The sequence below is a fragment of the Lepidochelys kempii genome, chromosome 18 (assembly GCF_965140285.1).
Source record: "Lepidochelys kempii isolate rLepKem1 chromosome 18, rLepKem1.hap1, whole genome shotgun sequence".
NCBI classification, from domain to species: domain Eukaryota; kingdom Metazoa; phylum Chordata; order Testudines; family Cheloniidae; genus Lepidochelys; species Lepidochelys kempii.
In genome coordinates this window covers 8,191,793-8,203,908 of record NC_136397.1, presented here as the reverse complement: position 1 = coordinate 8,203,908, position 12,116 = coordinate 8,191,793, and the positions used below count along the sequence as shown (strand labels likewise).

Genomic DNA, 12,116 nt, shown 5'->3' with positions numbered 1-12,116 from the left:
CAGTGGGGAGGCAAACACTGGAATTGAGCTGTCTTCCAACACCAGCAACAAGTCCAGGTTCTGCAGAGAAAAATTCACCGGGCTGACCTCCTTCCCAGCAGCACGACCGGATGGGCAGGCAGATCACTGTGCCACGGTCCCCATGCTCTGGCTGCTGGGGCCTTCCCCAGCTCTTGCAACAGCCCCAAGCTGTCAGGTGACAGAACGTCCCACCCCTGCGTTATTCTAGGCTTTAGCCAGAGTGAAGGCTTCCCTTTCTCCTGCCTGCATCTAGCCAGCCATAGCAAACGGGGTTCTGTGTGCACAGGGCCGCCGGAGTGCCCAACTAAAGCCACCCACGTTCCCACCTTTCAGGCTTCACCTAAATGCCCAACACCTGCCTTGGGCGTCTGCACACCTGTGTACATATGACTCAGCTCATTCTCTGCGAACAGGCCATGCAGGGATCCCCACACATGGAGGCTGCTGTAGCACCAGAAGATCAAGGCATGTCAGCGACTTACGTCCAGACCGTATGTGTGAGGGCGTGCTGGCCCGGAGACCAGACAGCTGGGGATTTCGGTGTCTCTGGGCAGGTTTCACAGCCATCAAATTAGGGAACATTTCTCTGGATCCCAGCTATCTCCTCCCAATACTTCTTGGGGTCCAGATGGCAGGAGGAGAAATGCCTTCACAATGCCTCACGTCCATCGGAGGAGCTCAGCTGCTTTGCCGGCTCGGAGCGGTGCTGGGAGGCGACAGGATTCTTATCCCCATTGTACAGATGGGAATCTGAGGCACCACGGTTACGGGCCTACCTTTCAGGGGTGCTGAGCACCCACCACTCCCCTTCAACCAGAGCAGAGAGCTCAGCACTTCTGAAAATTCAGGCTTAAGCGACTGGCCCAAGATCACGCCAGGAACCAAAAGCAGCATGAGCAGGAAGACAACGACAGGTGTCCTGACTCCTTGTCCCTGAACTCCCCTGCCGTGCAAACACATAGGGCCTGATTCACCACTGCCCTGCACCTTTCCCACCCGAGCAAAGCAGGTGTGAAACGCTGCCATTTCTGAGCCAGTAGCATTTTGCTCTGGCGTAAATGACAATGTGAAGTGCGGAGACATGGTAAATTGGGGCCAAGGAAAGAATATATGGGGAGGCATGAAGTCCTCAGTGATTATTGCCTCAAGTGTTCTCCCAGCCCTTCTGCTCTCCCCTGCCTCCCCCCGCCATGTCTCCGAGCGCTCCCATTATTTCTGAGCTACCTCTCTTCCCAACTGCCAGCAATGAGTCCCCTGTCCATTTTCTCAGCACTTCCTGCTTTTCACTGCAGTGGCAGGCTCAAAGGGTAAGGCTGCCCCTGTCCAGGTTTTCCCAGGATGATCCCTTTTTTGAGGTAGCTGCCCTGGGAAATCCGCCAGGACACTCAGCGCGCACAGCCAGTTTTATGGGATCATCCCAGGTTTTTGTACCTCAGGGATGGCAACCCTGCCAATAAGGTGGGGGAGCTGAAACGGCGGCTGCCGGCAGCGCAGGAAGGAAGGACACGACAACTGACATTATCAAAACACCATGAACAAATCCCACAAGCTCTCTGTGTTTAATTAGCTTCATCCTCGTGTCATGCGTTACTTACACGCCGCTGACAATGCAAATATATACCTGGCTCTTAGCACTGGTGGAGGCCACATTCAGGGAAATGGGGCTCTGCTACACACACCCTTCAGCACAGTGTTGGTGGTACCCTTCCCTCTAGTAGCTGGTATACCGCAGGATAATAGCCTACAACTGCTAACCACTAATCGAGTTATTCCTTCAGCTGCAGCAGTAGAGGTCCATGTTAGAGTGCTGAAGTTCCTAAGTTAGAAACCCACTGACAGGGAGCCGTGGGGTCATTACATATGCTCTGAATTGTAGACAAACACGATGCCTGACAGAACAGGGTATTAAGGACTAAAGCTTCACCAAAACTGTCTTTTAATGGGCAGGAAAAAATGGATTTTTGAGTAAACTGAATATTTTGTGAAAAGTATCTGCTTTCTACAGAAATTTTTGATTTTTCATTAAAAAAAAAAAAAAGCCCAAAACCAGAGACTTTTGGCCAAAAAAATGAAATATTTCAAGTCTGAAATGCCACTGAAACATTTCCTGGAAGTTATAGTGCAGATGCCTCCTGCCTTCATTCTCTACGGCCGGCCTTCCCAGATGGACTTCACCTCCCATCATGCACCACAGCCATGGGCACTTCATCCTCTCATCATGAAGTGACACTGGTGCATCATGGGACATGTAGTCCAAGCAAAGAGGCAAGCCTCTGGAGGATCATGAGAGCATGATGCACCCAAACGACAACTCTCATGAGGCACCGTGGCAGGATTTCCCAATCAAAATTTTTTTAATTTCAGCCAAAATATTTCAGTTAATTTTTTGCCCAAAACTCAAATTTTCCAGTGGGGGCGGGGGGGGGGGGAGGGAGAATCTTACTTTCCAACTAGCTGTACTAAAAGCATTTCCCAAACGATTTGGTTAGGAAACAGGCAAAGGGGAGCCTGAGTTATGTATATTCCACATGCAAAGAGCAAACTGTTCCAGTCTAAATGGATTTATTCTAAACAAGAAAGAACAAAAGTAAAGCATTATGTGTACCCATCTTTCTAAATAAGGTTGTAATCTCCTCCATAACACCAAGAAGCTAACTGTTCCTGTCTCTGTATGGAGTTTAAAATTAAAACATTAACTGTTTGCAATCAGATAGAACCTTCTGCCAGAGGATCTCGAAGTACTTTTTAAAAAGTAGGTCAGAGTGATCCCCATTGTACAGATGGGGAAAGTCAGGCAAGAGCAGGGACGTGACACACAGTGAGCCAGGAATAGGACATGGTCTTCCCTCCCTTCCTTCACTCATAGCCCCATGCTCTCGACCACAGCAAACTAAGACCCTACACCAGAAAATACAGAAGGAACAAGGGCAAATCGCTCCCCAATTCTTCTATAAATATGAATGACATAGGCCAAGACAGAGTGGATCTCAGGCGCAGGCTGCCGGAATGGAAGATGAGAATTGCAGATGGCTCTGGTGCCCCTTTGAACCCATTTCAGCCTTGAAATCTTTGTCGTCATGTGCAAGATGCACTACCCATGCCTTAGGGTACGCCGACACTGCAATTAAACACCCGCGGCCGGCCTGTCAAATTGCGCAGGCTTGTGAGGCTGTCAAATTGCGGTGTAAACACTTGAGGGAGCCCAGACCAGCCTGAGCCCAGCAAGCCTGAGTCAGCTGACTCGGGCCAGCCGTGGGTGTTTAACTGCAGTGTAGACATACCCTTATAGGCGAAGGGGTTAATACATTCTTATTTTACTACACACACACGCCTTTTGCCCCAGTACAATCCAGCTGACCACATTGATGCAAGTCCCCGCATGATTAAAAACTGCATTCCATTCCTGCGTTACCAACCCAGGTCCTGCTGCTCCGCCAGGGATGGGTGAACCCAGCCTAACGGGGGTGAGGACAGAACCTGCGATAGGGGAGGCTCAGACCTGCAGCAGACTCTCCCAGCTGCAAATGCCTCCCTGAGATGGCAGATTTTGCAGCAGAGGTTCAAAATGACACCAGCCCACAGGAGATCAGATAATGGCATGACCCAGCCACCAGGGGAGTAAACACCAGAAATGGGAGGTAGGACGGAGAGAGAAAGAGACAGACACCTTCAGACAGGGGTGCACAATCCACTCCTGGGGTGGATGTAACAGCAGCATCCAGTGGAGATTGGCCTAACACCCTGCTCCCATTGGGTTCGGATGCAGGGGAAAAGTCATACCCCCAAATCACTGGAATCCCAGGTCGAGTCTCTCCTGCCAATTTCTCTGTAGGCTTGGGGCAGCCGGCCCAGAGGTGCAGGGGTCTAAACGCCTGGATTACAACAGACCAGTGGGCTGGGTTTACGCAGCACTAGTGGGGTTCAAACAGCCTTGACAATCTGAGCAGGAGGGGACTGAGGATAAAGGCTGAGTATGCAGCAGGCAGCCAGACCGGCCCCGCCCCAGGCGTGCAGGCCGAAGGGAAAGGGGAGGTTAACACTTGTAAGGAAAGGTGGAGCCCAGCCCGCACACAGGGCATTTCTAAATAGAGCTTACAGGCCATTTCAGGCCCAAATTTAGATTTAGCAAGAAAGCTTCAAGCAGAACATAAAGCCTGTAGAAATTTATCCAGGAACCATATAGTCCAACAGAAAAGTTTAACCAGCAAACACTCCTGTGTTTGCAATGTAAACATTGCAAACAGCACATATTGCAAAACACTATTTCCCTGGCGGGAGGTGAGCTAAGGGACATGGGAGATGAATTTGGGGGTGGGGGTTGCTTTAACATTTGTTGGCAGCTAATATGTATCTCAGAGAATGGAGCAGTTTGCTGTGTTACAGTTGCTGGTTTATTATTATTCAGCTCATGGGACTCTTAGTGTGGGTAAAAGCACCAAGGACAATTTGATGGGCCCTTATCAGCCCCAACAGACATACACGCAAACCGGAAAAGGAAACCGATAGTCTGTTTGCACGCACAGGGTAGATGGCTAAGTGGTTCAGACACTGGGCTGAGGCTCAGTAGAGCTGGGTTCAATTCCTGCTCTGCCACAGACTCCACGTGTGACCCTGGGCAAGTTGCTTAACTTTGCTGGGCCTCAGTTCCCACCTATACAGGGGAGACCCTACTCCTCCCTTTCGGCCTTGCCTATTTACAGTGGAAGCTCTTTGGGGCAGAGACGCTCTTGCTATGCACGTACAGCACCATGGGGCCCTGACCTCAGCTGAGGCCTCTAGCTGCTACCATAATGCTAACAATGAATATTAACAACTTGTCCCAGCCGTACAGAGTGAATGAATGGTGAACAGGCCGTGTAAATGGAGAAGAGTGAAGGAGATTTAAAAACATCTCTGTGCCAATCGCTACAGGGTCTTTGGAGCACAAGACAGGAAGCCCGGAGAGCCTCCACATGGAATGTTTAGCAGCCTTTAAAATGTTTGCTGAGGGATCACTGGAGATGCAGCTAAAGGCCTAGGGAGATGCAGGTGCTAGGGTGGGAGGATTAGGAAGCACAAGGAGCTGCCACCTTGTAAGACTGTGGGGAGAAAGCCCTGAAATATTTATCATAAGGTTCTAGCTGAGTCATAGCACCAAGCACAGACCCAGGTCTCTCCCCACCCTGCACTGCTATCAGAGGGCAAACCATGACCTGCCCCACGAACTTGGTTCAAGAAACAGCCACGCACTCCGAGCAACCCACCTGCCTCCCTTACCTGGCCAGGAATGGTCTACGGAAGCACCTGAAGGCAAAGCTACAGGAGTGATCCATACAGACCCCAGGGCAACCCCCCCCCCAAAGACTGCCGCCGTTCCAAGCTGTGGCTCAAGCCCACAGAGTTTATGCAGATTCAGCACCTTTGGCTGCCTCCCAGCTCACCTGAATTATCCCCTTGGAAGAGGGAGGGGTCGAGCTGTGGGTATGTGAAACAAGCCAGCTATTAGCAGCTGGGGAGAAGGCTGGCTGAGTACCATGTTAACCCCACAGGTGCTGAATTAGGGGACAAGTCAAAGGTGCATGCTGGATACCGTCTTGGTGAGGAAATGGCAGTGCTCCAGAGTACTATTAAGTCTTTGTATTACCATAACACCTAGGAGCCCGAGTCACTGCCCAGCACCCCACCATGCTAGGAGCTGTACAGACAGAGAATAAAAAGACAGGTCCTGCCCCAAACAGCTGACCATTTGTATCTTCACGATCACATCCGGTGTTGGTTCAGATTTAGGCTTGATTCCTGCAGACGGGGGCTATTGATACTGACCCGCTGTCTGAAAAGTGCTTTGAGATCCTCAGCTGAAAGACGCTCTGTAATGTCAGTGCGAAGTACGCCCCTGCACCACCCACTTGTAGGTTCCCCTCACCACCCTGGAGAGACAAGTCACCTGACCTGTAATACTGGTCTTGACAAGCAAGGGATCCACAGATGCAAAATTCAGGACCTGATCCACACTGGGAATACTGCAATCCAAAAACCTCAGGGCTGCTCAGATCTGGAGGTGGGCCGGGGGAATATGTGATTTGTCTCATTGCAGAGGTAGGGGCAGGCTGTCTGGGGACTCTTTTTGTTCTGTGTTTGTACAGCATGATCCCTGGCTGGGGGTCCCAGAGGCTACACATAATAAATAATACTAATTCTGATCCCAATCCAGATTTGGACTCACCCACAAAATCAATACATGGGGGAGGAGGATGTTGGATTTGGGGGATTGGGATGAACTATTGCTGAGTGAGGGTTAAATGCCCAGATAGAGAGGTGAAGAAGGGAATAAAACACCTGCTTCTGAGCCAGTTCAGGTGACCTTGTGGTGAAGGGGCTGTGCTGGGACTCAGGAGAGCTGGGGGCAAATCCCAGCTCTGCCACAGACTCCCAGGGTGGCCCTGGGCCAGTCACTTAGGGCTTGTCTACATGAACAATTAATTCACAGCAGGATGGGGTGTGAATCCACCCTCCCCCAGCCTACCATGGACTAATGTCCCAGTGGACCCTGCTGCCGTGCACTAACTCTTCATCTGTGCGCTTTGATCTTGTCCCCTTTCGAAGAGGATTAGCATGAGGTAGGTGCACATCCCATCTTGCCACGTGTAAGACGATCCCTTGATCTCTCTGTGCCTCAGTTCCCCACTTGTAATAATTCTTCCTCCCTGCCTTTGTCTGTTTGGGCCAGGGACTGTCTCTTGCTATGCATCTGTGCAGCACTCGGGACAACGGGGCCCTGACCTACATCACTCCTGGCTCATAAAGTAATAATCAAATGTATAGCAATAATCCAGTTCTGCTACCATGAGGATGGGTGCAGGATAAGAAGCTGAAGAGAGGTGAATCCCTGGACAATCAGAGCCCTCCCTTTCCCCATGCCCATTACTTCAATCCAGCCCTACAGAGCCTGTGATGTCAATAACACAGTTTACAGCTGCTCGCTGAGCAACTGCTGTGGATTCTTTGGCCCTGACGCAAGGCCTGGAGTTGAGCAACAATCTGACATGTGATCTGACTGCTAAGTGCCAGCCAAGCAAACTGCCCCAGCCCCTCTGCGACAGTAAGCACGGCTCCTCCAGCTAATGCATGAACTCGAAAGCTCAGGGTTCTGGCCTGCCTGCTACAGAGCACTCTGCAGGGTTAATTGCTTTCTATCAGCCTGATTGATGCTGAGGTGGGAGGGAGGACAGGGAAAGTCGGGGGCGTACGGACAGGCCAGCTCTCTGCACTCGTTAGGGCCTATGTCCAGTCCTGCTAAGGCAGGAGGTCCCAAAGGCCAAGTATAACCCCTCAACACCCTGACAGTGCAGCCCGCAACCACCCTCAACCTGAGAAACTGAAGTGAGGAAGGCACAACGGGGATCAGGGGAGCTGTGCACAGGAAGGGGAGGGAGAAAAGGGACCCCACTCCCCCATCGCCCCAGCAACCCCATCCCCACCCCATGGACCAGACTGCGAGGAGAGCTGGCTCAAGGACTATAGCAGCGAGTGGGACTCCTCTTCTGAGGGGAGATGGGGGTGGAGGGGTAACAGGCTGGGTGAAGGATGCTCCCCAAGGCGACATGCCCTCAGCCACCCTCCTGTCAATTTCACTTGCTCCGCTGGTGGAGGGGGAATCAGGTGGCCACTCTGCTGAGGTTCCAGAACCCAGGCCAAAGCACAGGGCAGGGTCGAAGCAGTGGGCATGTCCCCGCGTTCAGGGGCAGAGGGCTCTCCCTGGGAATTCAAGGCGGAGGCAGAGCCGACAAACGGCACGTCTGGGGGAGGAGGGGGGACTGGGCTCCCACCAACAGCCAGTTCTGTTAGCACTGGAGACGCAAGGCCGTAAATACCACGGTACAGTGATGAACCACTCAGGCTTCGGGCAATCTGCCTGGGTAGCCCTTAGGGTCACAAAGTGGCCAGCCCTTAGGGCCAGGACCGATCCCAACTCCTTATAGACATTCCCTGGGGGCAGAACCCACTTGCTCTTCCGTTCCAAGCAGGGCGTAGGCCCCGGCCCTCTCTGCCATACTCCCTGGACACCGCTCCACTGTGGTTTCAACCCCTTTCAGCTGTTGTAGCTGGCCTAAGTCGGAGCAGCCCGCTGGTTGCTTGAGCCCAGCGCAGAGGGACTGAGCTGCAGGATCAGGGCAGTGCACAGGTGTGAGCTTTAAAGCACTTTTGCACGTACACACAAACACACACACACCAGAACTGCACTGTGTGCCAGTAGCCACAGCCCAGGAGCTGGCTCAAAGTCTTATAGGGAATGCGAGAGGGCTGGATTCATTCATCACTAGACAATACAGACAGGGAGTGAAGAATGAGAGGGGAAAGGAAGGGAGAAAACCACAGACATTTTCCAAGTCCAGGAAGTTGAGATTTCATAACATGCTTTTGGCCAGCAGGGGGTGATACCCTCTGACTGGCCCCAGCCCTTTTGAATGGTAAAAACCGCCCTCCCTAACGGGCGTGCCGGGCAGGCTGGGACCTGTCCTTTGAGCCTCACCTCTGCGTGAAAGGCGAGGGCAGCCGAGTTGCGCGGCAGAAATCCATGGGCTCTGCTTCGGCCACACCTGGCTTTCCCCGAAACCTCCCAGGCCTCACATGCCCTGTAGGCTCAGGCTGCCCTGAAAGCTCCCATTGTGTTCATCAAACCACAGACACAAAGCAAACCCAGTCACTGGGGAGCAGGAGTATCACTTGATAGCCCTGGGATCCTTTTGTGCATCACAGTGAGATCCTGAAGCAGGGGGAAGAGCCGCTGGGGAGGGAGAGGATGACAGCATGTCAGGGAAACTGAGGCACAGAGAGGGGAAGCAATTTTCCAGTCACACAGGGTGAGTCAGTGGCAGAGCCAGGAATAGACCCCAGGACTCCTGACTCCCAGTCTTCAGCGCAAAGCAATAGGCACAATTCCTGCCTGAGGCCCCAATCTGGAAGCACTTACACATGGGCTTAACTTTAAGCACGTGAATCGTCCCATTGGCTGCAGTGGTTAGGTCCCAGGACTGGAACAACAGGGGCTGCTGCCGCATTGACTTCAGTGTGATTACTCACATGCTCAATGTTAAGCAGGTGAGCAAATGTGTGCGGGATCAGGCCCCCACATGTGAGCAAGCAAGGAGGAAAAGGCAAAAGGAGGTGACCAGCAGCTGCATGCCAGACTGGACTTGACTTTACAGTCACTGGAGAGCAAGAGGTAGCATGTAACAAGGTCAGCTTTTGTCTCTCCATTGCCAGAAAAGCATCTTGGGTTCTATTAACTATTTGCATTCTCATCCCCTACCTCGCACCGCTCGGATTCCCCCGTCCGATGTAACCCAACAAGCACCAAAGGGTTTGGGGTGTTTTTTTTAATAAAATCTAGACTCACTTACTCTGTCTGTAGCTTTGTGTCAAGTGGATCTGTCAAAAACAAAAGCAGAAGGAAACTAAGTAGGTATCTTCGAGTACGTTAACCCAAGCACAAGAAGAATCAGAGCTGACAAGACTACAGGAATTGTCCTGCTGGATCACAACACAGGTCCATCCTGCTCAGTTGCCTGTCTCTGAGAGTGGCTTTCATCAGCGACTTCAGAGGAAGGTGCAGGAAACCAAGTAGTGGACAATTAAGGACAACTTGGTCTTAGAAGAAGTTTCTTCCTGACCTCCATTAAGTAGGTGCTTGCTTATGCCCTGAAGCATGACGGTTTATATCAGCCTGTCTGGTTTACAAGCAGAACATACCCTCCATGCTGGACCTATATTAGCAGCAGCAAGAAGATCCCACTCACGCTGGCTTCTTTTTCAAGCATTCTTTGACGGGCTCAATTAGTGCCAAGCGAGTTTCAAGGAGACTGTTAAAATCTCACCCCAAGTTTGGGTGAATGAGCATTCTGTTCCACTGAAATTGACAGTCCCTGAACCGGCTCTCAGGAAAGGCTTGGTCTTTGGCCAGCATGTATGCCCTACAGTAGGATCTCTCAGGAATGAGACTGGGGAACAAAAATGTTTCCCCTCATACGCTAAACAGAATTTGAGGGCAATGGTCAAGTTCCATGACTTGAATAGCAGGAGGCAAGTGGGGGAGGCTTCGAGTCAGGATTGAGGGACACTGGCAAGGATGTGGGGAGAGACCAGGCCTGGAATAGTGGGGGAGGGGAGTGGCTGGTTCGGATCGAGGGGCATCGGCAGAGCTGGGTAAGAGCCAAAAACTGCAAGCAGTAGAAGTGCAAACCAGGGCGGCCCTGATCCTCTATTGCCCGGCACTTTGTTAGTCATTTACACCCCTGCAAAGGGATCGCGGACAGGGTGTCAATCCGTGCCAGCTCAGGAGGGTAGCTTGTGAAACTCACTTTGCACTGGGGTAAGTGACTGCCAGCGGGGCAGGGCAACACAAATCCAGAACCTGGTTCTCACTCATTCCTTCTGCAGCTCTTTAATGGGGCCATGGGGCTGAGCATGGCCCATTGCAACCCCGAGTCTTGCAAAGACCCCTTAGAGAGGCTGGGAATGAAGCCCTGCTTACCAGCGCTGGTGCTCGATCCAGAGTCGGTCTGCTGAGCCTGCCCTGCAGGGGGCGCTCCATCCTTCTCCTGCTGGGCTGACGAATGGGGCTCAGCAACACTTCCTGGTCTACGCCTCCGGGGCGGGGCCCGCAGGACCCCTCCGATGCTGGGTTCGGTGCTAGCACTGTTGACTGCTAGAGTGGAATCCTCTTCCTCCCCTTCGCTGTCGTCGAAATCAAACGCTTCCCCTAGCTCCTCCTCCCCCTCGGTCGAGGTCTCCAGGGCCCCCTGCACTAGCCCACCTCCTGCCAGAAGATGCAACAATTAAGTGGATCAATGGACTTTGGATGTGGGGGGAAGGAAAACATGATAACTCTAGGTAGGACCCTTTTTCCCTCAGACCCCCAGTGCAGCGTGGTCTATGTAGTCAATTTGCTACTGCTTTCATACCCATGCTAACGGTGTGGCTCTGTCCCCCTCCACTGGCCATACCGGGTATTACAGGTTTATAAATCTGCTACTATCTCCATGCTAATAATATCACGAGCCCTATCCATCAGTAGATTGCAAAGTGCTTTACAAAGGAGGTCAGTATCTTTATCCCCATTTTATAGATAGGGAAACCGAGGCAGAAAAAGAAGAAGAGACTTGCCCAAAGTCACCCAGCAGCAGAGCTGGGAATAAAACCCAGATCTTCTAAGTCCCAGTCTAGTGCTCTGTCCACTACGCTACGCTATCTCCCTTAGACCTCACCCTCTAGCTCCTGCATTCAGACGTTCAACCCCTGCAGATGACCCAGCCAGAAGCATCATCTCTCCTCGTCAAAGTCTCAAGCAACTGGTTATTTTGTTCCTCCTGTGGACCAGGGAAAGCTCCTTTGGGTATCTCCAGCAGGACTGGGATCCCCCCTTCCTCCCTCCATTATAGCACCCAAATGATCATCCTGGTTTCAATCAGAGATTCCCCCCAAACACTCCTGCTGCAGTACAGCCACCAGTCACTAGCAGCGAGGAGAGGTGAGTTCCCACTCAGGTGAGTTCACCTGTACTGAGTGCAACGGGTGTCACACCCTGCCCCTAAACGCTTTCCCCTGGAGCATCCTAGTGCAATGGAAACAGAACCACAGCAATGTGTCTTCTCCGGCACAGCTCAGCCTAGCAGAGGAATGGGGTGAGCAATGCTACAATCACATACCCTGGCATTTTGCCCTCGTGGTTAGGACACTGGACTGGAACTCAGGAGACCTGGGTTCTATTCCTGCCATGGGCCTACTGAGCAAATCACTTCCCCTCTCTGTGCCTCAGTTTCCCCATATGTAAAATGGGGATAATGATCCTGGCCTCCTTGATAAAGGGCTTTGAGATCTGCCAATGGGAAGCACTAGATAAGAGAATGAATCGTTATTATTACTGGAGACATGAGCTTAAATCCAGGAGAAGTCACAGGTAAAATAAGTGTGTTGGTCAGTGAACCTAGTTCCTAGAGGGCATTTGACAAATCTTAAATTCATTGTGCAACCTAACAAGAGCAGCTGGGTGCTCAGCACAGTCCAGGACGGAGGGGTCTGCAGGACAAGACTGAAGTGCGTTGGCAGAGCTGTCAGTT

General features: G+C 52.0%; 1 protein-coding gene across 9 annotated transcripts in view; it reads right to left on the bottom strand.

Moving 5' to 3' along the window:
- Positions 1-12,116, bottom strand: part of ARHGEF10L (Rho guanine nucleotide exchange factor 10 like) — a 191,160-nt gene that overhangs the window by 106,497 nt on the left and 72,547 nt on the right. For all 9 annotated transcript variants that reach the window (XM_073316338.2, XM_073316328.2, XM_073316329.2 and 6 more), the window contains 2 exons: positions 10,532-10,816; positions 9,402-9,429 (listed from right to left, as the gene is read on the bottom strand). In XM_073316338.2, the coding sequence (XP_073172439.1) occupies positions 9,402-9,429; positions 10,532-10,816 (313 nt within the window). The remainder of the gene's footprint in view (positions 1-9,401; positions 9,430-10,531; positions 10,817-12,116) is intronic.